At 45.9% G+C, this 27,472-nt stretch overlaps 1 protein-coding gene across 1 annotated transcript; it reads right to left on the bottom strand.

The window, feature by feature from the left end:
• Positions 1-32: 32 nt before the first annotated feature.
• Positions 33-26,462, bottom strand: GATD1 (glutamine amidotransferase like class 1 domain containing 1). Its single transcript, XM_040410450.1, has 8 exons — positions 26,260-26,462; positions 20,694-20,770; positions 18,981-19,086; positions 8,606-8,713; positions 6,172-6,266; positions 4,322-4,415; positions 2,932-3,043; positions 33-458 (listed from the first exon to the last, which is right to left on the bottom strand). Exons 1-8 carry the CDS (start codon positions 26,348-26,350, stop codon positions 452-454), a joined length of 690 nt encoding a protein of 229 aa, XP_040266384.1. The 5' UTR covers positions 26,351-26,462; the 3' UTR covers positions 33-451.
• Positions 26,463-27,472: the final 1,010 nt, after the last annotated feature.

Genomic DNA, 27,472 nt, shown 5'->3' with positions numbered 1-27,472 from the left:
AGCAACTGGATGTGTAAAGAAAAAAAGCAGACTGGAGGAATGGGATATTTTATTGAAAATGATAATGGGTCCAGATACAATACAAAACCACAGAAAATGATCTGCCGACAACCACAGTGACACGGAAAGTTCATCAATGGGATCGGACAGAAATTAACGTCATACATGGTCAACCCTCAGCACACGAGGAGAAAGCAGGATCTCAGACATTTCCATATCGGTCAGCTAGAGCCAACTTGCCCAACCCGAATCAACCCTGGTTGTATCTGCTCCCTCCATGCAGTGGCACAATTAATAAATATGGCAAGGCTGGCGCAGTTGTGGAGTCTCGAGTGCCCCTGCTCTTCAGAGAAATTCACTCTGCACATCTTTAAGGGCCTCTAGATCTTCTGTAGAAAAACACGTACGAGTGGAATATAGATTCTCCTACGATCATCATCAGAGAGCAGATTCATTTCCTATACAGAAGAAACAAGATCCAATAGATTATTGTTGACAACCTTTAAAGTGTAACTGTTATATTTTTTTATTTGCTAGTTTTATTAGAGCTAGGCATGTATACCGGAGTTAGTCTGTCACTTTTTGTCAAAAGATCTGTAATTACCTTATAATAACAGCTTTCATTAATGTCCTCTGTCCCTTTCCACTGCTCCCTTAAAAAACAGTTGCTAGGGCTTGTCTGTCTGTGGATAATTGTAAACAGAAGACAGAGGGGCGGTCCTCCACACTGCATGTCTGCATTAGGCTTCAGAGTGAGGAGGCGTGTCTCTCAGTAATCCAATCTGATTGGCTAGGAGGAAGCTGCTGGCTACAGCAAGTGTGTATGGGAAGTGAGGGAAGACCGTTTTGGCCTCAGAAAACTGGCAGAGGAGCCATCTTGAGAAGATACTCATATTGTAGGGGTTAAAACAGCAGTAACTAAGGGAAAAACTCAAGGAAAACAGTGGTATGTTAAGAAACTAAAGATTGCTTTATGCATAGTGCTGGAGCAGCAGCCATAACGTATGTAAAAATTGATTTTTTTGATGAAAACATGACAGTTACACTTTAACTATGGCATTTACCAATGTAACAGTAGAACATGGTGGTCCTTAAAATAAATCTTCTACCTTTTATCACTGTTGTTGTTTTTTTGTTTTGTTTTTTAGGTCTAAAGCTTTGAGCTAATTCATTTCTTATATTTTTATAGCAGAGCTCAGGACACAGGTACATAGTTCCAAATCCTCTGCACAGACAGATTTATAAGATAGCAGGCTGACTACCTGAAGCTGACACTAGAGGGAGCTGTTCAATGGTTAACAGCATGAAGTAAGCTCTAGAGGGGGCTGCAGGCGGCCAGCATGTTATCAGATACATCTACCATCTATATCTATGATGATGCTGGTAATTTGGAGATTTTGTATCAGAAAAAGAAAACTCTGACTGCTATAAAAATAAATCAGTGCGGAATTTAAGCTATTTAGATTTTTAAAAATGGTATACAAGGATGGACATACTCTTAAGGCCTCATGCACACAACCATATCAGTTTTGCTGTCTGTAAATCACGGATAATGGCCGTGTGCATCCCAAATTTTCCCCTTCCGCAGGTCTTGCACTATGTTACAAAATGCCTATTCTTGTCTGCAAGACGGAGAAGAATAGGACATGTTCTATTTTTTTGGGGGGGGGGGGGGGGGGCAGTTGAATGGACATACGGACCAGAACAGCGCACAGCGTGCTGACTGCATCTTTTGCGGCACCAGTGAAATGAATGCGGACTGAAAATATGGTCATGTGCACGAGGCCTTAAAGTGAAGCTTTACTCTGGATCTAAACTCTCCATCAATCACTGGTGATTTGATGCAATAGCCATTCCTTACTATGGCCAGTTATTAGGCCTCATGCACATGACCATGATCCATACGTTTTGCAGATCAGATGCGGACCTATTCATTTCAATGAGGTTCCAAAAAATGCAGATAGCATACTGTGTGCTATCTGCATCCATATATGGGTGCCATAGTCCTGCAAAAAAATAAAAAATAGAATGTGTCCTATACTTGCCCAATTTGGGAACAAGGTTAGCACCTTTCTATTGAATGGAAAAGGAAAATGGTGGCATGCACACGGCCGGTATCTGTGTTTTGCGTGCATGAGGCTTTAGACTGAATGCTAGGAATCTGCTTCCCTACTATACTGTAAGGAGAGGAGTCCTAAAGATTTTACCCCCGTTTGCCATCCAGTGCCCCCCTTGTGCCATCCAGTGCCCCCTTATTTGCCATTCATTGACCCCCTTGTGCCATTCATTGACCCCCTTGTGCCATTCATTGACCCCCTTGTGCCATCCAGTGCCCCACTGTGTCATCCAGTGCCCCACGTGCCATCAATTGACTCCTTGTGCCATCCAGTTCCCCTATTGTGCCATCCATTACTCCATGGGGCCATCCAGTGCCCCTTGTTTGCCATCCTATAACCCCTTGTGCCATCCACTGCCCCCCTGTGACATGCACAGTATAGCGATCAGTCTCTGTGGCTGATCGCCATGCTGTCACTCCTGCACAGCGCTTACATCACATAGAAGCCTGTACGATACAGAGACTGACGGCCGGCGGTCCTGCACATGAGCAGTAGTGTTCAGCCTAGTGCACTGTGAAGACTGTCGGAGGCGGTGACGTCAGTCGTGACGATCCGTCTCCTGCTGGAGAAAGGAAGAGAAGACGGACTTCGGCCGGAAGATAGAACTGGCTGCACTGTGGAAGGTAAGTATAAGACCACTAACCTTCCCTTCACAGGTTAGATTTACCCAGCAATTAATAGGTTTGGACCGGAGAACCCCTTTAATATATTCAGCACTACATGCCATGTGGAGGATGCTCTTTACTTTGGTACCAGCATACCCGTGGCACAACCCTTCTGCCTTTACAGGAGGTAATGGACAGTCGGCACTAACCTTCCATTGCAGAGCAGGATCAGATTCTGTACTGCAGCCATTGTGGAGTTTTCATTCTGTCCTGTGATCAAATGTCTGTCCAAGACCAAGTGAACGGCGTCCGGCTCGCTGGCTAAATACAGAGATGTCGATGAGACCTTCAGTGTCATTAATGTTCAAATAATCAAACTATTCTGTGCTTGACATTATTAGCTTGTCTCTATGATCAGCTGCTAACAGCCCCTCAAGAAAATGACTACTTTCATTACAGACATATTAGAAGAGACTCCTAAAAAGATGATCCCCGAAACCCCACCACCATGTCAGAAAATGGTCCTGGAGACATGGTTTCCCTCGTAGGCATCGAGCTGCAGGATAACTCAACCCGCTGCCACTCACAGAATCCAGCCCCACTGTCTCCAGAAGAGACTGCCACGGTCCGGGAGAAGAGCGCACACAGCGGCTGTCACGTAACATACACTAAATCAGGAATCAGCCACCTGCGGTACTCTAGCTGTTCTGAGACTACAACTCCCTGCATGCTGGGAGTTGTGGTGTCACAGCAGCTGGACGCAACGTGCAAGACCCGGGAATAGGTTGGTCCCTACAGCAGAGGACATCTTGCAGAATTGTGTGGCGGTGACTACTGGATAACTGTGGGGTTTGGGGGGAGAGAAGAGCGTACAATCTTCTGCTGTGACCACTGTAAGTGATGGAGGACACTGTCGTTACCAATGTGGATGTAGGGGGTACTGCTGGAAGCACTTTAGGGAGATGGTGAGTGTGCGGGCACTAGTGGGACAAGGGGTAAGCAAGGCCCTGCTGTACCTTATCCCGGGGAAGTAGATGAGAGCTCTGGTTGTTCAACACTACATTAAAAAAATTATAATCCATAGTTTCCCTTTGTTCAGACATCTAACTTCCCTGGTGCCCAAGTCTGAAATTAGGGGCTAATGTGATGCACTGAGCCTTACTGCTCTTTAAATATCCCACAAATACAAGGGCCATTCTCAAGCCCAGATGACATCCCACACAGATCCTTCTTTCAGAAGTAAGAGACATTGGCTTTGTTATATTCCATCATGTACCAGGGTATGGGAAATATCTTAAAGGCTGGGCGATTGAGCAAGCGATTGTCGGGAGGAAAGCGTCCCCTCCTGGCAATCGCCTGCTAGCTAGCGGAGGAGACCACTGCTATTACATGCAGCAATTTCCTCCGCAGCCTGGGGACGAGCGATCGCTAGGCCATCTCTTGTCCCCATGCTGTCTTAGTGGTTTGCCCACGGCAAATCCTAATTAGACAGCACGATCTGCCATCGGCAAGCTGCTGCAAGATGATCGCTGACAAGTGTTCATACAGACGCTCGTCCACCAGGCAACTAAAGGAGAAAAATAAGTTACCACTACTTACCACTAAACGTGGCTCCAGAGTCCTTAGCAAAGTCTTCTAGGATGAGCGGCAAGTTGGCGAAGTCTGGCTGACGGACCAGTTCATACACAGAAGGCTTAAGTCAACCCATGATGTATAGGAGAAAGTAACATAACTGTCAAGAGTCACAATGCTGTACACCAGGCATGCTCAACCTGCGGCCCTCCAGCTGTTGCAAAACTACAACTCCCAGCATGCCCGAACAGCCTACAGCATGGCATTGTGGGAGTTGTAGTTTTACAACAGCTGGAGGGCCGCAGGTTGAGCATGCCTGCTGTACACTAAATGCAGGCAGAAGATGAATCCCAACCCTGGTGATGTAAGACGCAGGACTTCAGACAGACACTACTGAAAGCATCCAACGCTGCGCACTGGAAGAGGGTTTTAACAGCAAGAAACCCTCAGTTTATATTTGACAGTACCAGCGGGATGGGGCTTCCAAAATGTGGATCTCATGCACATGACCGTATGTATTTTGAGGGCCGCAAAAAATACAGATGACGTCCGTGTGCATTCTGTATTTTGCGGAACGGAACAGCTGTCCCTTAATGGAACGGTCCTATCCAAGTCTGTAATGCGGACAATAGGACATGTTTTATTGTTTTGTGGAACGGACATACGGAAACGGAATGCACACAGAGAAAATTTAGGTTTTTTTGGGGACCCATTGAAATGAATGGTCTGCAAAATAAAACGGAACGGACACGGAAAGAAAATACATGCGAGTACATGAGCCCTAATACAGCACATAGATGGGATGGGTGCTACAAGGTCCTCCTGCAGAGAACAAAAAGAAACTGACCATGTGATCTGAATCTCATTCATGGTCACACAAAGCAGACACCACTGTACACACAAGGGGGCGCCATCATTAGGATAAATGTTGAATACCTTTGTAAGGAAGTATTATTTTAAATATATGTAATCCATATCTGATCTGTGGGGGTCTGATACCTTTCAGCCTCTCCAATCAGCAGATCCGCAGTGGCTCCAGCTCCGGAACTACAGCGCCGTCCATTGTGTGTAGTGGATGGAGCTGGTTACTGCAGCATTGCTCCCACTGAAGTTAATGGGAGCAGTGCTGCAGCAACCAGTTCATTACACAATGGACAGATGTGTAGCTAATACAGATGCTATAGAACTGCAGAACAGCTGATCGCCAAGGGTGCAGGACCCCCGCTGTTCAGATACTGATGGCCCATCCTGAGGATAGACCATCAATATAAAAGGACTTTAAAAATAGAAAATAGTTTTTTTGATAGATGCAAAGTGTCTAATATTCTACATTTGGAAAATACTATTAGTAGTTCCTGCCTTATAATATATAAGTGAGCCCAGCGCTATTCTGGGAGATTGGAATAACTTATACTATTCACCGCGCTATACACGAGCCAATAAATAAATGGGAATAAAGTAAAATGTGTCCTCATGTCAAATATTCAGCCGTTTTAGTTATTTCTGGGAAACAACCAACGTGGCTCCTGTTACAGCTCCCACCAGGGCTGCCACCCAATCTGTGTAGTATATGAATCTGCCTGGCTATGCAGTAGGAATTAGGCCTCATTCACACAACCGCATTTTTGGTTTGCGCCTGATCCACATCCCATTCCTTTCTAAGGGGCCACAAAAAATGCAGATGGTACACGGATATCATCCGTGTGCTGTCCGCACCCGTGCCGCAAATTGCAGAACATGTTCTATTCTTGTCCATTTTGTGCACAACAATAGGCATTTTGAATATGGGGCCCGTGGAAAGTGCAGCATGCACAAGGACCACATCCGCATTTTGCAGATACGGCGGTGTGAATGTGGCCTAAATGGCTTTTACTCACCCCGGTGAGGCTGTAGTCCTGGAAGGCCCAGGATTTATCCTCACTGGTTACACAGCATAGCGCGGTCACTCCGTGCCCTATGGCACAAATGGGTTCTATAGGGAAAGAACATAAATGAGTAAAGTAATATAAAAATCACATTTATGGCATCTGACAACATTTATCCTAAAGTTAGAAATGCCTCAGTAATACCTTCCTCTAACTGCAGCGTCCTGCGTGGTGTCCCCCAGTCAGTCACATAATGTTACTAATGGCGGCCGGCCATTGACTACTTTCTTGCTCATAAATATACAAGTGCAGATCGGCCGATCGATCGGGAGAGGAGGGTAAGCTTCTGCCAGGCACCTCTGGTAGCATTCAACTCCCAGGGAAACAAAGATCTGGCCATGATAAAAACCACTCTGCCTGATCCTAGATGGGGGCCAATCAAGCTGCGTCCATATACCATAGAGTGAAAATAGCATAACCGACTGACACAGGGGCTATCCCATCCGGACAAACACCTAGGCCTATTGCTGTTCCAAACGCCGGGGCTTACTACTGTTCCATTGATTGCTATCGGCTATCCAGACTTGTCACCATAGACTAAGGGCCCATACACACAAACGTATTTTTCTTCCGTTCATTTACAGGTCCATATGCGGAAGCATTCATTTCAATTAGGCTTGAAAAAAAAAAAAAACTGTTCCGCCAAAAAAATAGAACAAGTCCTATTCTTGTCCGTTTTTGAGGACAAGGGCAGGCATTGTTACAATGGATCCACAAAAAAAAACGGATGCAACATGGATGTCATCCATTTTTGTGTGGATCCGTGTTTTGCGGACCTCAAAATACATACAGTTGTGTGCATGAGCCCTTACAAAGCTAGAGCCTTTGTCTTATAATTCTGCATTGTGCTGTGCCTCTGTCGTTCCTCCTGGAAATGAATGACTGACAGCGTCCAATTCGTGCCAAGTGTTAGATTGCGTAGACTTCTTATTGACAAGATGAACGGTAAACCGTGATGTCAGTTTATGCATACATTTCCAGGAGGAATAACAAAAAGGACAGCACAATGCAGATTTTTAAAGTGGTTATCCATCTTCAGGGGTCCTTTCGGGCACATACCACCGCTGGGTCTCGGCTCCTTTGGTCCGCCTCCGGTGCGCTCCGGTCTCCGGAGACAGGGATCACATGGCCACTGAAGCCAATGGCTTCCTGCAGCAGTGACAGATCCCTCCAGCAACATGGAGCAATTCTAGCAAAACCATTGCCCCCCACCAGAAGTGGAAAACCCCTTTAAGTTAAAGACGCTACAGCATCACCTTCTACAATACCCATAATAGCCCTGGACAGCAATCTTATTAAAGGGGTTGTCCGGGACTGAAATATTGATGACCTAACTTCAGAATAGGCTATCGGTATCTGATTGGGGGGGGGGGGGGGGGGAATTGGACTACTGGCATCACCGCCAATCAGCTGTTGGAAGGGGGACGCGGTGATCGGTGACAGCTGCAGCCTTTTCATCAGCCTGCGATATTACATCTATCGTTCACACAGCCTGAATGGGACTGAGTCCCAATACCCAGCACTGCCACTATGCAACGCATGGCGCTGTGCTTGGTATTCTACGATGAGGCTGCGATGGTCGTCTGAGGGCTGAAGCCTCTTCAAACTGCTGATAGACTGGGGTGTTAGGAGTTAGGACTCCCACCAATCAAATATTGATGACCTATCCTCACAATAGGTCATCAATATAAGATCGTTGGGACCTCGGTCAATGCGGGTTGGAGGGGGAGCGCTGCAGCTTGTTCACAGCATACCAAGTACAGCGCCGCACATTGCATAGTGGCTGTGCTTGGTATTGCAGCATAAGCTGATTCAAGTGTGTGGAACTGCGCCGCCTTTCTAAGCACAGCCACTATAGAATGCACGGCACTGTGCTTGGTGTACTGGGAAGAAGCTGCAGCGCTCCCACTTCAACCAGCATTGGCGGAAGTCCCACCGATACAGCACTGGTGTAGTATAAAAACTGCCGATCAGGGGTGTGACAGGTGTCGGACCCCCACGATCAGATTCCGGATACCTGTCCTGAAGATACTGTTGGTCATCCATCTTTCAGTCCCGGACAACCCTTTTAAAACTAGGATTTCTTTGTGCATTATACTCATAGAATATAGTGGTTGATTGACTTTATCATGAAGCTTCTCATGTTGCCACCCTGCCAATGCACACAATTAGACGGCACTGGCATACAGTGGGGGTTTCCAAAAACCACACCTTTAAATCTGCTTGGCAAGACAACAGGCACTCCTAGCTCCACAATGAAGCGGTGCCTACTCTCATTTCTCTCTTCATTAATGACCCTTTCTGAGTCCAAATCAATAAACACTAAAATCGCGTGTCCGCACTGCTCGGTGCCGGACGTCAAGCTGCTGGTTTTTTTCCATCTTACTTTTCTCTGTTTTAAAGTGCTGCAAGATTCTGGCCAGATAACCGCTGTTAGCCAAGTCCGTCATAGCTCCCGGGCAATGTGGGATTAAAAGTGCATGATAGCGAGAACCTGGAGGAACAGCAAGAAATAACGTGCATTATAGGCAAGAGTACTAAATGCCATACGTTATACTGGATCCCACCTACAACCTGAGAATGAAAGGGGTCGTGTCATCTCAAGCACTGGTGGCATATCGCAATGTCCATAAGCTGTAGAACAAAGCCCGCTAAGTGAAGAACAGTGACCCGCGGTCCTTCATTCATTTCTATGGGACTGGCTCGGCTATTTCCGTAGAAGTGAATGGAGCGGTGGTCGAGCATGCGCAGTGCGCTTCCCATTCATTTCTATGGGACTGGCTCGGCTATTTCCGTAAGCCCCATAGAAGTGAATGGAGCGGTGGTCGAGCTTGCGCAGTGCGCTTCCCATTCATTTCTATAGGACTGGCTTGGCTATTTCCGTAAGCCCCATAGAAGTGAATGGAGCGGTGGTCGAGCTTGCGCAGTGCGCTTCCCATTCATTTCTATGGGACTGGCTTGGCTATTTCCGTAAGCCCAATAGAAGTGAATGGAGCGGTGGTCGAGCTTGCGCAGTGCGCTTCCCATTCATTTCTATGGGACTGGCTTGGCTATTTCCGTAAGCCCAATAGAAGTGAATGGAGCGGTGGTCGAGCTTGCGCAGTGCGCTTCCCATTCATTTCTATGGGACGCCTGAAAATAGCCAAGTGCGCAGTTCAGCTACTTTCAGCACTCTCATAGAAATGAATGGAGGACGGCTGTGCATGCATGGTCCGCTCTCCTTCACTTTGTGAGATGCGTTTTAGAGGTGGGACCCGCAGCTATCAGACAGTGGTGGCATGTCCTAGCGGTATGACACCAATGCTTGAGATGACACCAACCCTTTAAATACTTATGACCTATCCTCAGGTTACATCATTAATATCAGATCGGCAGAGGTCCGACTACCGAAATCTCCGAAGACCAACTGTTTGAAGAGGCCTGGAGGAGTGCTATAGCCTCTTCAGAGTATACCAGGCACAGCACTGTACATTGTATGGAAGCTTGAAGAATGGGCCTGAGCTGCACATAGGCCAATGGACATGACAAGAGGCCACTGTGCTCGCCATCGGATCGTCGGGGGTGCTGAGAGTTGGGCCCCCTCCAATCTGATGGCCTATCCTGAGGAGAGGACATCAATATTAAAGCCCTGGAAAAGCCCTTTAAGCAGCTTCATCATTGCTTCAGCGCAGTTCTTAACATCTACAAGTGACATAACATCTATAGCACTGTGGTGACCTGTCCATGCAGTCGAGGTCAACGTTACTGATGAAAGGAATATCAATGGTAACAGTGCAGACATCTGGGTCCACAACGTCCATTCATGACTGCACCACTTCCTGCATGGCAATTTTATGATAATGGCCATCTGTCAGCAGATTTGTCCCTATGACACTGGCTGACCTGTTCCATGTGCACTTGGCAGCTGAAGGCATCTGTGCTGGTCCCATGTTCATATGTGCCCGCATTGCTGAGAAATACATAGATTACACTTACCGGTAATCCATTTTCCATGAGCCCATGACAGCACCTGTGAGAGATCCTCCCGCTTCCAGACAGGAAACAGGAACTTCCCAGATCTGTAAAAGGATCATCCTCTCTCCACTCCTCAGTCTGTGACAAGATCCATAGGACTGAAATAATTCTATATACAGTGAAGCATTCACTTCTATTATTACATACATATGTGCGCCTAAATCTACACGCCCATATATATATATTTAGTTGCAAGAAAAAGTATGTGAACCCTTTGGAATTATATGGATTTATGCACAAATTGGTCATAAAATGTGATCTGATCTTCATCTAAGTCACAACAATAGACAATCACAGTCTGCTTAAACTACTAACACACAAAGAATTAAATGTTACCATGTTTTTATTGAACACACCATGTAAACATTCAAAGTGCAGGTGGAAAAAGTATGTGAACCCTTGGATTTAATAACTGGTTGAACCTCCTTTGGCAGCAATAACTTCAACCAAACGTTTCCTGTAGTTGCAGATCAGACAAGGCACAACGGTCAGGAGTAATTCTTGACCATTCCTCTTTACAGAACTGTTTCAGTTCAGCAATATTCTTGGGATGTCTGGTGTGAATCGCTTTCTTGAGGTCATGCCACAGCATCTCAATCGGGTTGAGGTCAGGACTCTGACTGGGCCACTCCAGAAGGCGTATTTTCTTCTGTTTAAGCCATTCTGTTGTGGATTTACTTCTATGCTTTGGGTCGTTGTCCTGTTGCAACACCCATCTTCTGTTGAGCTTCAGCTGGTGGACAGATGGCCTTAGGTTCTCCTGCAAAATGTCTTGATGAACTTGGGAATTCATTTTTCCTTTGATGATAGCAATCCGTCCAGGCCCTGACACAGCAAAGCAGCCCCAAACCATGATGCCCCCACCACCATACTTCACAGTTGGGATGAGGTATTGATGTTGGTGTGCGGTGCCTCTTTTTCTCCACACATAGTGTTGTGTGTTTCTTCCAAACAACTCAACTTTGGTTTCATCTGTCCACAGAATATTTTGCCAGTACTGCTGTGGAACATCCAGGTGCCCTTGTGCAAACTGTAAACGTGCAGCAATGTTTATTTTGGACAGCAGTGGCTTCCTCTGTGGAATCCTCCCATGAAATCTATTCTTGCTTAGTGTTTTACATATCGTAGATTCGCTAACAGGGATGTTAGCATATGCCAGAGACTTTTGTAAGTCTTTAGCTGACACTCTAGGATTCTTCTTCACCTCATTGAGCAGTCTGCGCTGTGCTCTTGCAGTCATCTTTACAGGACAGCCACTCCTAGGGAGAGTAGCAGCAGTGCTGAACTTTCTCCATTTATAGACAATTTGTCTTACCGTGGACTGATGATCAGCAAGGCTTTTGGAGATACTTTTATAACCCTTTCCAGCTTTATGCAAGTCAACAATTGTTAATCGTAGGTCTTCTGAGAGCTTCTTGTGAAAACCAAACCCAGAACTGGTGTGTGTTTTTTATAGGGCAGGGCAGCTGTAACCAACACCACCAATCTTATCTCATTGATTGGACTCCAGTTGGCTGACACCTCACTCCAATTAGCTCTTGGAGATGTCATTAGTCTAGGGGTTCACTTACTTTTTCCACCTGCACTGTGAATGTTTACATGGTGTGTTCAATAAAAACATGGTAACATTTAATTCTTTGTTTGTTATTAGTTTAAGCAGACTGTGATTGTCGATTGTTGTGACTTAGATGAAGATCAGATCACATTTTATGACCAATTTGTGCAGAAATCCATATCATTCCAAAGGGTTCACATACTTTTTCTTGCAACTGTATATATGTAGGGTGGGGAATTATGTAGGTGCTGTCATGGGCTCATGGAAAACGGATTACCGGTAAGAGTATTCTATGTATTTCCATTACGCCCTATGACAACACCTGTGAGAGACTATAATAGATGCCTTGGGGGGTACTGCAGAACTTTTCTTTCGAAGACCAAGTCCTGACTAGATGAAAGGTCCAACCTGTAATGTTTATAAAAGGTGTTTGGAGAGCTCCAGGTCGCAGCTCTACAAATCTGATCAGTGGAGGCACACCCTCTCTCTGCCCAAGATGATGCTAGGGCTCTTGTGGATCGCGCAGAGAACCCTGTAGGGACCCGGAGACCCGCAGAAGAACAGGCTAACCCTATCGCTCACATAATCCACCTAGCAATCGTACGACTTGTGACTTTCAGATCCCTATTTGGACCCTGAAATTGAAGGAACAACTGAGAGGCCTTCCTCCATGCCTTAGTTAACTCTAAGTATTTGCAAACACACCTTTTTACATCTAGTGTATGGAACCTCTCTTCACCTTCTTTTTTGGGATTTTGGCAGAATGAGGGTAAAATGATCTCTTGGGATCTATGGAAATCTGAAACTACCTTTGGTAGAAAAGCTGGATCTGGTTTAAATATGATCCTGTCATCCAACACAGAGGTATAAGGAGGAAAGGCAGATAAGGCGGAAATCTCCCCCACCCGTCTAGCTGAGGTAACTGCCAGTAGGAAGGCCGTCTTGTATTATAACATTCTTACAGGGATGGAATCTATAGGTTCAAATGGACTTTGAGTTAGACTAGAAAGGACCACATTAAGATCCCAGGGGGATGATCTGGATGCTTTTATAAACCTCTTTATCCAGGGGTGAACTGCCAATCTAACATCAAACAAAGCACTAAGTGCAGAAACCGGAACTTTTAAGTTACTAGGTCTTAACTTTTTATTAAGCCCTTCCTGCAGAAAGTTTAAAATCAATGGCATATCTGGGGGTAAGGATGGATCCAAGTCTGATCTGGAAAAACTGATAAAGGCTTTCCAGATTCTCACATATATATCAGAAGTAATCTTTTTTTCTGCTAGCCAGAAGCGTACCGATCACTTGTTCTGACAGACCCCTGGATGTAAGGAATCCCCTCTCAGTATCCAGGCCGTTACATGTAATTTAGCTACTTCCGGATGAAGTAGAACCCTTAATACAACAAATCCTCCCTGTCTGGAAGTACCCAAGGATCTGAAAGGGACAGTTTCCTCAGCCACGTGAACCATACCATTTTCAGCCAATAGGGGGCTATTAATATTACTGTAGCATCCTCCCTCCTGATTTTCTGAATTACTCTGGGTAGCAGGCCCAGAGCGGGAAACGCATAACATAGACCTTTCCCCCATGGCAGAGACAGAGCATCTATCCCCTGAGAATGATCCGCTGGATTGAGAGAAAAAAACTTTTGCACTTGCTGTTCTTTTTGGAAGCAAACAGGTCTATTGATGGGGTCCCCATAAACCCGCTATTTGGTTGAACACCTCCTGACAAAGGCACCACTCCCCCTGTCTGACCCTGTGCCTGCTTAGGAAGCCTGCCTGGAGGTTTTCTGAGCCTCCCTTTCACACTGGCGAGATTTCCGCGCGGGTGCAATGCGTGAGGTGAACACATTGCACCCGCACTGAATCCGGACCCATTCATTTCTATGGGGCTGTGCAGATCACTTGTGCGTTGCGTGAAAATCGCAGCATGCTCCTCTTTGTGCGTTTTCCACGCAACTCAGGCCCCATAGAAGTGAATGGGGCTGCGTGAAAATCGCAAGCATCCGCAAGCAAGTGCGGATGCGGTGCGATTTTCACACACGGTTGCTAGGAGACGATCGGGATGGAGACCCGATCATTATTATTTTCCCTTATAACATGGTTATAAGGGAAAATAATAGCATTCTTAATACAGAATGCATAGTACAATAGGGCTGGAGGGGTTAAAAAAAAATAAAAAAATAATTTAACTCACCTTAATCCACTTGTTCGCGCAGCCCGGCTTCTATTCTGTCTTCATCTTTGCTGTGCACAGGAAAAGGACCTGTGGTGACGTCACTATGCTCATCACATGGTCTGTCACATGATCCATCACCATGGTAAAAGATCATGTGATGGACCATGTGATGAGCGCAGTGACATCATCAAAGGTCCTATTCCTCAAAGAAGAAGACAGAAGAGAAGCCGGGCTGCGCGAACAAGTGGATTAAGGTGCGTTAAATTATTATTTATTTTTTTTAACCCCTCCAGCCCTATTTTACTAAGCATTCTGTATTAAGAATGCTATTATTTTCCCTTATAACCATGTTATAAAGGAAAATAATACAATCTACACAACAACTAACCCAAGCCCGAACTTCTGTGGAGAAGTTCGGGTTTGGGTACCAAACATGCCGATTTTTCTCACGCGCGTGCAAAACGCATTACAATGTTTTGCACTCGACCGGGAAAATTTTCCTGCGACGCACCCGCATCTTATCCGGGCCAAAAACATGACGCCCGTGTGAAAGAGGCCTAAAAGGTGGAAAATCCTGAATGTTCGATTAAACAGCTTAGAGCACAAAATATTGCCCTCAGCTCTCTGAAATTCTGGGACTGCTGGCTTTGGGCAGACGACCATTGACCTTGGAAAACCCCCAAATCTGAGTGAGATCCCCACCACCTGGGCCCATTTTCCTGCTGGAAAACATGATGTCATTAGACCTAGTACTGACATGCCTTGTCTTAGGGTAGAGACTCTGGTTTCGCTGAATTCCCTCATCTTTTGTTGTATTAAAAGTCTCTCCCTTTCCGGAAGAAAGGATCTTTGTGATAATGAATCTAGCGGTAATTTGGTGTCGGACACGACTTCTCCCATTTTATGAGCCAACCTAGATTTGTCAAGGTCCTTAACACCTCCTGAATCTTTACTGAAAGGATATTCGAAGACTGTCCCACTATAAGGAGATCGTCCAGGTATGGGATGATTATGATGTCCAATCTCCTTATTTGCGCCATCACCTCCGCCATTAGTTTTGTGAAGATTCTCGGTGCCTGAGACACCCCAAAAAGAAGCGCTCTGAACTGTAGATGAAGGACTGAATCTTTTGTCTACACTGCAGTCCTGAGAAACTTCTGGGAAGAGGGATGTATGGGTACGTGATAATAGGCGTCCTTTATATCTATTAACACCATAACGCAATTGGGGAACAGATGAAGGATTGTTGATACTACAGATTCCATTTGGAATTTCTGATAAGACAGATACGAGCTCAGGTCTTTCAGATTTATTATTGTCTGATAGGACCAGAAAAAATGTTGAATAAAATCCTTCCCCCATTTCTTCTGCCGGCACTGGGATTAAGACAGATTTGTCCGTTAGGTCTTTTATTTCCCTTAATAAAGCTGCCTGTTTCAGGGAACGCTGACGTAAAGCTGTCATTTTTACTCTCCTTGGTGGGGACTTTTTGAAGTCTACACAATAGCGTTCCTCTATTATACTTTTTACCCAAGCGCTTGCTGTAATATTTTGCCAAGCTTGGGAAAATAAAGCGAGGCGACCCCCCACCTGAGGCCTGGAGTCATTGCTGAGATGTGTTTGAAGATTGAGGTTTGGACTTAAACAACAGACCTTTTGATTTATTTCTTCTCCAATCCGAGCTTTTCCTTTGGTCCCTGGCCTCCTCCTTTTTCTCTCTAAACCAAAATGGCTTTCTTTGTTTGGGAAAGGAAACCCCTTATTCTTGTCAGAGGTTTTGTCTAATATATCATCCAGTGCGGGACCAAATAGAAAATTACCCCGACAAGGAAGAGTGCATAATTTGGATTTTGATGCAATGTCCCCTTTCCACCCCTTTAACCCCCTAAGGACTCAGCCCTATTTCACCTTAAGCACTTGGCCATTTTTTGCAAATCTGACCAGTGTCACTTTAAGTGCTGATAACTTTAAAACGCTTTTACTTACCCAGGCCGTTCTGAGATACATAGTAATACCTCAAAAAATTAATTGTTATTACTTTACATTCCCCATATGTCTACTTCATGTTTGGATAATTTTGGGAATGATATTTAATTTTTTGGGGATGTTACAAGGCTTAGAAGTTTAGAAGCAAATCTTGAAATTTTTCAGAAATTTGAAAAAACCCAATTTTTAGGGACCAGTTCAGGTCTGAAGTCACTTTGCGAGGCTTACATAATAGAAACCAACTACACCCCTCAAGGTATTTAAAATGATTTTACAAACGTCGTTAACCCTTTAGGTGTTCCACAAGAATTAATGGAAAATAGAGATACAATTTCAAAATTTCACTTTTTTGGAAGATTTTCCATTTTAATAATTTTTTTCCAGTTACAAAGCAAGGGTTAACAGCCAAACCAAACTCAATATTTATGGCCCTGATTCTGTAGTTTACAGAAACACCCCATATGTGGTCATACACTACTGTACGGGCACACGGCAGGGCGCAGAAGGAAAGGAATGCCATATGTTTTTTGGAAGGCAGATTTTGCTGCACTGTTTTTTTTGACACCATGTCCCATTTGATGCACCCCTAGAGTAGAAACTCCAAAAAAATGGCCCCATTTTAGAAACTAAGGGATAGGGTGGCAGTTTTGTTGGTACTAGTTTAGGGTACATATGATTTTTGGTTGCTCTATATTACACTTTTTGTGAGGCAAGATAACAAGAAATAGCTGTTTTGGCCCCGTTTTTATTTTTTGTTATTTACAACATTCATCTGACAGGTTAGATCATGTGCTATTTTTATAGACCAAGTTGTCACGGATGCGGCGATACCAAATATGTATACTTTTTTTTATTTATGTAAGTTTTACACAATGATTTCTTTTTTGAAGCCCAAAAAATCATGTTTCAGTGTTTCCATAGTCTGAGAGCCATATTTTTTTCAGTTTTTGGGCGATTACCTTGGGTAGGGTATGATTTTTGCGGGATGAGATGACGGTTTTATTGGCACTATTTTGGGGTGCGTGTGACTTTTTGATCGCTGGCTATTACACTTTTTGTGATGTAAGGTGACAAAAAATGTGTGACGCAGTGATACCTAATATGTATACGGGTTCCCCTATTTTTTCCATTTTTTTTTTACTTTATTTGGGGAAAATGAAGTTTTTGTTTATTTTTACTTGAAACTTAAAATTTTTTTAGGGGGAAACTTTATTTTTTCAACTTTTTTTTTCACTTTATTTTTTGTCCCACTTTGGGACGCGAACTTTTGGGGGTCTAATCCTTTACAATGCATTCCAATGCTTCTGTATTGGAACGCATTTGACTGTATGAGTAATACTGTGTGTATTACTCATACAGCTTCTGGCCAGGGGGCTGGATCTCACAGGCTCTTCACCGGAAGGCTGCCTTCCATGCCATCGGGTCCCCCCCACAGCCCCATGGGGACCCGATGGCACCGCCGACTACCGCCCCCCGCACAATAAAAAGCCGCAAACTGCAGGTCTGAATTGACACGGGGGAAGGGTCACGGGACCCCCCCGCGCATTTAGCCGTGGTGCCTGCTCAATGATTTGAGCAGGCACTGTGTTCCGATCACCACCCGGCGGTGATCAGAACAACACATGACGTACCGGTACGTCAGGGGTCTTTAAGGACTCCCTAAGGGGTTAACCATAGGGATCTTCTGGCAGAACTGGACAATGCCGCTGCTCTGGCTGATAATCTTAACGCGTCAGCCGATGCGTCTGAAATAAAATCAACTGCTTTCAGCATAGTAGGGATCGCTTTCGGCAGTTGTTCTCTCGGGGTTTTACTAGCTATATGTGATTCTAACTCCCCAACCAAAGCTCCTGCCGTTCAGTGCGCTGTGGTCCATCCCCCTCTTCCTGCATAATCATCAGTGGAATTACAGGGGGACTCTGGAAGGGCACTGGTCACCCTACAGCAACCTGCCACACTGCTGCTGCTCCCTTCCATGATGGCCGGCGTCTCCTTTTGAAGGGCACCACCCGCCATGTTTCTGGCTCCTCCCCTTCCCCGCACAAGCGGGGAACGCACGAGTCACATGCGGCGCGCCAGCTCACCGGAAACAGGGCCTGCTAGTACACGCCGCGCCGACGTGCAGGGAGAGGACAGATTGCCTACCCCCGGAACATCGCCCGGCCGCTGGCAGAAGGGACATGAGGAAGCCAACAGGAATCCCCCCAAGGCACAGAAAAGGAGACAGCCCGGGCTTCACAGCAGCTCCTAGTGGAGTCTTACGCCATCAAGTACCCTCCACTAGGTATATAATTCAACCCTAGAGGTCCTGCAGCCTCCATAATCGATCCGGGAAAGATCCATACCCCTGTCCTATGGACAGGAAACAGGAAGAAACTGAGGAGTGGAGAGAGGAGGATCCCTTTTAAAGATCTGGGAAGTTCCTGTTTCCTGTCCGGAAGGGGGAGGATCTCTCACAGGTGCTGTAATAGAAAAATGATGGTTCAATATATGCAAATGAGCCTCTAGGAGCAAAGGGGGCATTGCCATTACACCTAAATGCTCAGCTCACTCTGCAACTGCCGTGTCCTTTGGATTTCGACAGGGCCAGACAGCAAAAATGTAAATCATGCCTGGCCCCGACTTCTCCTAAAGTCTCGCAATGCGCCGTGCGCTTCAGTATCCGGAGCAGGCACAGTACAGGAAATTCTCTCCCGTACTGCGAGCCTCTTTCCTGTACTGCGTAGGCGCTGCATTCTGAAGCGCAGGTAAGGAATGTCTGCGGTAGTGATCATTCCTCCCACATTCACTTTGCATCGCGTGCAATAGGCCAGCACAAACAAGTGCAGATTAATGTCTTCATCATCCATCAGTGCTCGTCCTGCCTGAACATTGGGGAGTGTAATGAGACCCTTACTGTCATTTCCAAATCCACACTATCAACATACTTTCATACTTTACCAAGGTACTACACCCCCGGATGGGAAATATATGGGTTATGGTAGTACTATTTAACCCACGGGGTTCAGTCACGTCGTCTTACCATCTATTGACTCCAGTCTTGCTGGATTGGCATACGGCTTAAGTTGGAAATCTTGGAACCATCTTGTGTCTACCTCGCTGATACCTATAAAATCTGGAGCTTTTCCCTGAGAGAGAAAAAAAAGAAAAGAGAGAGTGGTCATCCACCAGACTGCAGGCAAGTGGGAAGACTTCTGTATAGTTTATAGTCATTCATATCCCTTTCAGGGGGCAGGATCTATGAACGCCATCTTTATGACAACTGCAAAGTCTGTATACGGCTTGAGAAAGGCCTGAGTGCAGAAATATTGTTTTTGGCTTGTCTGCTCCAAATAATGCAGCTTCTACTTTATTTGGCGGTGCCGTGGACTATTCGTGGAAGTATTTCCTGGGTGGATATAGATAGGACCCACTCCTCAAGACAGTATGCCATGAATTAAAGGGGCTGTCCGACCTAAAGAAAAAATTAACAACAAGCACGAAACAGTGTAACAGAAAAAAATCTTCTGTCACCATTTGAAAGTCCTGTCTTTCCAGCATTGTGTTGTTTTTTTTTACCTTTTAGTAAAAGGATTTTGTCAGCAGTTTTGACTATGCTAAACTGCTGCCAGCACAAGTTACAGGCTACAGGGCGCAGGACAAGCATACATTTTGGGCAGTTTTTCTCATCAGTAGTGTGAATATGAACTTTTATTCTGCCAGATTCTGCTCCTGCAAGTGCCCAGGAGCAGATGATTCACTGTGAAGTGCTCTCTGTATTGACCTGCTTCACAGTTCCACTTCTCTGCTCTGAGTGACAGCATCCAACCAGGAGACCAGTACATCTGTCATTCAAAGGAGAGGGACTGTGAAGCAGGTCAATACAGAGAGCACTTCACAGTGAATCATCTTCTCCTGGGCACTTGCAGGAGCAGAATCTGGCAGAATAAAAGTTCATATTCACACTAATCCTGTTGAGAAAAACTGCCCAAAAGGTATGTTTGTTCTGTTGAACCCAGTCGCAATCTAGTGCTGTCAGCAGTTTCGCATGGTCAAAGCCACTGACAGAATCACTTACAATTTTTATTTAGATCAGACAACCTCTTTAAAGGGCATCTGTCAGCAGATTTGTACCTAGGACACTGGCTGACCTGTTACATGTGCACTTGGCAGCTGAAGGCATCTGTGTTGGTCCCATGTTCATATGTGTCCGCACTGCTGAGAAAAATTATATTTTAATATCTGCAAATGGACATCTAGGAGCAACGGGGGTGTAACCATTACACCTAGAGGCTCAGCTCTCTCTGCAATAGCCACACCCTCTGCACTTTGATTGACAGGGTGAGGCGTGATCACGTTTACACTGTCTGGCCCTAACAATCCAAGTGCTAAGGGTGCCACAGTTGCAGAGAGAGCAGAGTCTCTGTGTGTAATGGTAACGCCCCCGTTGCTCCTAGAGGCACATTTGCATATATTAAAACATCAGATTTCTCAGTAATGCAGACACTTATGAACATGGGACCAACACAGATGCCTTCAGCTGACAAGTGCACATGTAACAGGTCAACCAGTGTCATAGGTACAAAACTGCTGACAGATGCCCTTTAATCTAGTGCACGTCAGCCATTTGGATATACTAACTGTAAAATTGAAGAAGTGTTTAGAAGAAACGGGAGAAGACAGATCTTACATTTATGAGGAACAAAACATGTACAATTTCAAGGAGCCAGCTATATTACACAATTACAACACATACCCCAGGAGAAGCCACTTGTAGGTTAAAGGCTGAACTTGCAAGGGTGAAGGTCTGCAGGAAGGATTGTGCCGAGACACCTGAAAGAGACAGACGACATCACCGTCTCATAATCAGAGACGAGCGACAGGCAAACATTTTACCGACAACGGGCACAGCAAGTCAGCGATCAATTGCTTCAGTTACCTGAAGAGCTACGAGCGTGTCAAGTCAAGTGCATCCTAAGACCCTGGAGGTATTCAGGAAATCAGGGGAAACTGCGCGGGGGGAATACGTCAGGAGGGGAATACCAGAAGTCAGTTTTGTTTGGGTCTGCGTTGGCGTACTTTTATCAAATGTCACGTGTTGGTGATACATTTATTTTATCCTTAATGGGGTTCTCTGGGTTTTTACTATTGATGACCTATCCTCAGGATAGGACATCAATATCAGATCAGCGGGGGTCTCACACCCGACACCCCCGCCGATCAGCTGTATGAAGGGAAGGCGCGCGCAGTGAGCACGTGCCGTCTCCCCTCTCTCTTCCTGCTCTCCGCTGTAAGTCTATGGGACAGCAGACAGGAAGAGAGAAGGGAGATGGTACGCTGCGCGCGCCGTCTCCTCATACAGCTGATTGGTGGGGAAGCCGGGTGTCAGACCACCGCCGATCTGATATTGATGACCTATCCCGAGGATAGCTCATCAATAGTAAAAGCCAAAAGAACCCCTTTAAACCTAAAACTTTTGTCTAGAAAAGCTACTCCAACCTCCTACTGGAGTGAGATTGTGACTTTTTTTTTTAAATAAAAGAAAAATCTGGTGAAACTCATTAACACAGTTAACCATGCCCACTTTTACACCTATATTAAAAAATAGCTCTATTGAATAATAACTCTAGTGAATAATGTAAAAACGCAAAGAGTCACAAATTTTTTGTGCAAGTGAGCCCAAAAAGTCGCAAAAGGCCCATTTTGGAATTTTCGAGTGAAGGCGTGATAAATCAGGGCCCACGTGGGGTTTGTACTCAAATCTATACAGGTGAAACTCAAAAAATTTGAATATTGTGCAAAAGTTCATTTATTTCAGTAATGCAGCTTAAAATTAGAATTTTGTGAAAAGGTTCAATATTCTAGGGTCAAAGTGTCACACTCTAGTCAGATATCTAGTCCATATCCCCTGAGCAAAGGGGACCTCAAAATTGTGACTTTGGGGTGTCATAAGCTGTAAGCCATAAATCATGCAAATTATAACAAATAAAGGCTTGAAATATCTCGCTTTGCCTGTAATGAGTCTCTCATGTGTTAGTTTCACCTTTTAAAGGGGTATTCCCATCTCAGTGATCATAGTTTAATAAATATGTCCCATTGAGCATTTTTGTAAATATATCTTATTAAAAATTTCCCAGCATTCCCCCTAAAATGTGTTGCCTCCTACATCATTGTATATGTTTGGTATCCCATGGATACGGCCACCTCTTGGCCACCGAATCCATGGGCCGCGCTTGCGCAGAAGAAGTAGCTCCATCCAGTGCCTGTCCTCTTCATGTTATCGCGAACGCGTTGATATTTATTCCTTTGTCCGCGTCTAAAACAGAGCCGCTCATGCTTGGCTCAATTTTTGGAGCGGCGCAAAACAATATAGATCTGCGCATGCGCGGCCGCCCCAAGGACTTCTGAAACTACAGAGGAGTGCGAGTACGTGCCAGAGAAGGATCAGAGGCAAGTTCAAGAGAGCTGAGTATTATTTTTTAAATATTATATGCACCACAAAATCCACCAACGATATAATAATATATGATAATAAAGGGAATCAACAGGAATTGAGGAACTCCATTATGGCATCTAGGCACATAGAGGGAAGACAAATATGGAGTGGATGGAACAAAGGGGCCACATTTATGGAATTGAGTGAGGATTCCCCAGCAGGGGGAGGGGCTTCACAGACACTGCAGGCTGCTGATGACTCATACAATTCACATGAACCAGCACTAAAGGACTGAGCTCTGAGTGATGTCATCAGGAGGCGTGGCCTAAGCCCGCCCAGCCTTAGCAGCAGGAAACCAGGAAGTGAACAGCAGAGCTGACAGCAGGTCAGGATGAAGTAGCAAGATGGGAATACCCCTTTAAGTTAAATTACTGAAATAAATGAACTTTGCACAATATTCTAATTTTTCGAGTTTCACTTGTACATTGTAGAGCGTTTCATAGCAATCTGTCCCTTTATATCATCTGGACAGTCTCAGCTCTGCACTGTCCTAATGCGGTGAAATACTGGTATAGGGTTTAGGCTATAAATGGGCAATAATGGCCCTGATTCGTAGGCACCTCCTGAGGATGGCCGCGCTATCAGCACCAGTGATGGGCAGAAGTTTTTTTTACAGTAATAAAAGGGTTAGAATACTACAATGAACCCCGTCCAATGCTCCAGAACATCAGGGATGTCCCCGTCATGAACTGCATCAGTCTATAAGGGATCACCTCTTGGAGAGAAACCCTTTAAGAAGTGCAGCTGGGATAATTGCTGTGGGTCCAGTGTCTCTCCCCACCAGTGATCACTAGGGAAAGCTGCGTCTAGCCACAGATCTGGTACAACATGGCAGCCATTCAAACAAATGCAGCAAGAAACACAAAAAGTGCTCGGAAACGCCATTAAATACCTAGGTGTGAACCCACCCTGGAGCACTTTACTAACCTGGGCCACCAGATACGTCTCCATTAATGCCTTCTCTGCCCCAGACCACCCTGGAGGGCTCCACTAAACTTCACTAGGGATGTTTCTACTAATCCCCATCCCACATCTAGACCACCAGGAACGTTAGCAATAAATCTATTCCTAACCTTAACCCATTTTCCCATGCAGAATAATTATTCATATCATGGAAATATTAGTCCACGTCCTGTCCTGACGCGTACAAAGGAAAAAAATAAAAAATCAGAACACTCAAATTAATAAGAATCGTTACGTATATGAGCAGCTTTATACTCCATCCACACTTGGTTGGACCCCTAACCTGTCGGTAGTTTTGACAACCCCCCCCTTGAACTGCTATCACTGCGACATACAGAATTTCTGACTGTGCCGGTGTGCACCTGCAACAACGAAGTGCCCTTCTCTAAAAGATGTTTTTTGACTACTGCCCCATATGCAGGTTACTACAGAGGTGTCCGGTGTGCTTCTTCAGGAGGGAGGTGTCCTGCCATCTGGAGTGCACCACCTCCCATCTAGACTTGACTGACATCTCTGCAGGGGACAATGGACGACGCATCAGAGTTGTCAATCAAGCTCACAGGACACGCCCCTTCTGAAAAACACGCACACCCAGCAGCAGTCACTAGAAGGGCTTCTTCTCAGCTGCACTTTATTATTGCGGACCCTCACAGTTCCGTTCAGGGAGGGGAATAAATGTCTGATCGCAGGGGGTTCCACTGATCATGAGAACAGGGGCCTCATGTCTTCAATTAGTTAAAGGGAATTTCCGAGATTTTACTACTGATGACCTATCCTTCTCTGGCCGCGGCCTTCTCTCTGACGACACTTGTATCACGCAGCTGAGCCCCAATGAAGTGAATGGGGCAGAATGCGATACCAAGCACAGCTGCTATACAATGTACGGCGCCGTGCTTACTGAGCTTCAAGAAGGCCGCAGCGCTCACCTGAGCGGAGTCGGACCCCCACCAATCATATACTGATGACCTATCCAGAGGATGGGTCATCAGTTATAAAATAATGGAAAACCCTTTAAGTATGGACCCTGCCGCTCCATTCAAAGTCTATGGGACTCACGAAGATAGCTGTGAGCTGCACTTGGGTATCAATGACTTGCGATGGAGCAACAGCTTCGATTCTGAGAAAAAAAACCTTTAAAGGGAACCTGTCATGTTGAACATGGTACCTGAGCTGGAAGCAGCATGTTATAGAGCAGGAGGAGCTGAGCTGAGCTTGATATATAGTTTTATGGGAAAATATTCAGTATAACTTGTAATTAATTAATTTAAATTCCTGCTCATTCTGAGGTCACAATAACGCCTGTACAAGAGTATGACGCTTGTTCGGGCCATACACCCGGCCGGCACCCCCATAGAACTGCCTATTCTTGTCCGCAATTGCAGACAAGAATAGGACATGCTCTATTTTTTCCCGGAGCCGCGCTCTGGAAATGCGGATGTGGACAGCACACTGTGTGCTCTCCGCATCCATTCCTGCCCCATAGAGAATGAACGGGTCCGCACCCGTTCCACAATTTGCGGAACGGGTGCGGACACATTCACGGACGTGTGAATGGACCATAAGCGTACCAATACGCCTAAGACTTTCCCCCCACATTCATCAGCGCAGTGAGCAGCACAGCGATGCTGCCTGTGCCAGAAATAACCAATAACAAAGCTCCTTACAGCAAGCAGCTTTGTTATAGGTTGGGTATTGGCGCGCCAGAGCGATTCAGGTCGGGTCAGGCAGGGGAAGCCAGCGGGCGCTGGAGGGAGGAGGGGCCGGCTGTAGTAAGGAGAGCGGGGCGCGCCGCCCAAGGACCCTGGCAAACATGACAGGGCCGCTGGAGAGCTAAGGAGCCGAAGACTCGCGTGACTGATCTGAGAGAAACGCTGCCCCGGGACTGTGACGACCCCGGCCGTGTTGTGGCAGTGAAAAGCCTGGCCTGTCAGTCTTCAAGGGATTCCCCCCTCCCCCAATCATGGTTCCCTCCAGTCTCTCTCATCATAATAGAAGTCTATGGCCTGAATAACGGATCCGTCCGGTTTACGTTATGCAGGAGAGGACTCCAGTAAATACCACAACACGAACTTCAAAATATGAAATTCGCTCATGCCTAGTCCGAGGAGTGAACAACCCCTTTAAAGTGGACACACTGCTGACAGGGTCCCTTTAAAGGGGTTATCCCACTATCGCGCCGTTCACTTCCTGGATTCTGGCTAAGGTGGGGGTTCATCTTGATTGAAGTCTTCTCCCGGCCGGGCCGCGCGCTGGACTGCACGCCGCCGCCGCGCATGCGCCATGATGACTTATTTCTGGCCAGTATAGTACAGAGCCGGCGTGCGCGTTCGCAGCTCTGTACTATTCTGGCCGGGAAGACGTCCCCGTCGCGCATGCGCGGCAGCGTGCGCGTTCAGGACAGCGAGAGGCCCGGCCGGGAGAAAAGAAGGAGTCTTCTGCGCAAGCGCGGCCGTCGGGATTCTGGAGAAGAGCGGTGGTCGTAACCAGGGGAGACCGAGTCACAACAATAAGGTAAGTGGGGATGAATTTTATCCTAAACGGTGGGAATTTGTTAATCAAGTATATTTACAAAAATGATCACTGTCAAATCATTAACAGATTTAACAGTGATCATTATGATGGGAATACCCTTCAAATCCAATAACTGCAGAGAATCTTGATAACAGCTGTTATGTTTTACCCTGGGGTCTATAAACTGCAGCAACTACAACTCCCAGCGTCTCCCAAGAGCCACAGGCTCTGCTCACTCAGGAGCGCATCCATAAACGATACATTCTGATCAGACACTGGTCCCATTGTACAGGATACAGGTCACATGACCCGTTAGGCAGCGATGGTCACATGACCAGTCCTAGACTCTCACCTCCGGTAACGGCGCTGCAGACGATCAAACAACTGGGCTTGGTGAGGCGGTCGGTAGCCCCGCCCCCGCCGGTAGACCCTTGCTTTTTCATCAGTGATAAGATGCAGGTGAAACACCGGGTATAGCTGCACGCATGCGCCTCTGGAGTTGTCAACCGGGACTTTGTCAATAAAGATTGTTGGAATGACTAGCCCAGGCGTGTGACGTCACGTATGAGGCCGCTCCCAGCAATGTCATTTCATTTGGTGTGTGATGAGCTACGTGACCGGGTCACGTGGGTCTCTCCTGTCAGTGCGTGCTCACATTACTGCCTGTAGGGGGCGGTACATTGCAATAGTTATAGATAATTATTGAACCATTAGATCATTATACAGAGTGGCCCGTGAAAAAGTAGCCCGCCTCCAATGTCTCCAAATCAAACTGCCTAATAGTAAATCTGTCTTAGTTGCCCATAGCAACCAATCAGAGCTCAGCTTTCATTTTTTCAGAGCCCCGTAGGACCTAAAGGCTGAGTTCTGATTGGTTGCTATGGGCAATACGGCCACGGATCACACACGTTCGTGTGAACTAGGCCTTACACTGAGAACGGAGCCCTGAAAGTGGTGGAGGGCGCCCTGCGTATGCGCAGCCGCCCTCGATTCATTTCTGTGGGGCCTCCGACAATAGCTGAGTGCTGGCTCGGCTATTTCCGTCTGCCCCATAGAAGTGAATGGGAGCAGTGGCTGCACAAGTGCGGTGGGCTCCTATTCATTTCTATGGGGAGAGCGCTTGGTGGTGGCCAGACCCAGGGAAACCCGATCTCCTCTGGCCACCACTAGGGATGAGTGAATCGACTTTGGATGAAACATCCGAAGTCGATTCGCATAAAACTTCCTTCGAATACTATACGGAGCAGGAGTATTAGAATGTATTGGCTCCGTCAATGGATGAATAAAAAAAGTCACACATCTGAGTGTATGGCAGCACAAAAACAAAAGATCCTTTAAAAAATGTTTTTATTGTGCAAAAGTAGTAAGATATAAAAAAAAAACATATAAATTTGGTACAGAGGTAATCATACTGACTTTCCGAACAAGGTTATCATGCCATTTATACAGAGCAAAAAACTAACCCCCCAAAATGGCAAAACTGTAAAAGAAAATCAAAGAAAATCTTTCTATAGTTATGAATCCAGGGGGCGGTCCTATCAGAGATTCCCACCAAGGGCAGATTG

Source organism: Bufo bufo, chromosome 10 (assembly GCF_905171765.1).
Source record: "Bufo bufo chromosome 10, aBufBuf1.1, whole genome shotgun sequence".
NCBI lineage: Eukaryota > Metazoa > Chordata > Amphibia > Anura > Bufonidae > Bufo > Bufo bufo.
This window is presented reverse-complemented; position numbering and strand designations above follow the sequence as displayed.

Excerpts from the sequence above, each read along its gene's own strand:
- GATD1 (XM_040410450.1), bottom strand. The coding sequence starts at position 26,350 with ATGAAAAAGCAAGGGTCTACCGGCGGGGGCGGGGCTACCGACCGCCTC. Across the intron at positions 20,771-26,259 it reads CTGCAGCGCCGTTACCGGAG|GTGTCTCGGCACAATCCTTC; the intron begins GTGAGAGTCTAG and ends TGTCTCTTTCAG. Across the intron at positions 8,714-18,980 it reads AAGACTGGAGTCAATAGATG|GTTCTCGCTATCATGCACTT; the intron begins GTAAGACGACGT and ends CTGTTCCTCCAG.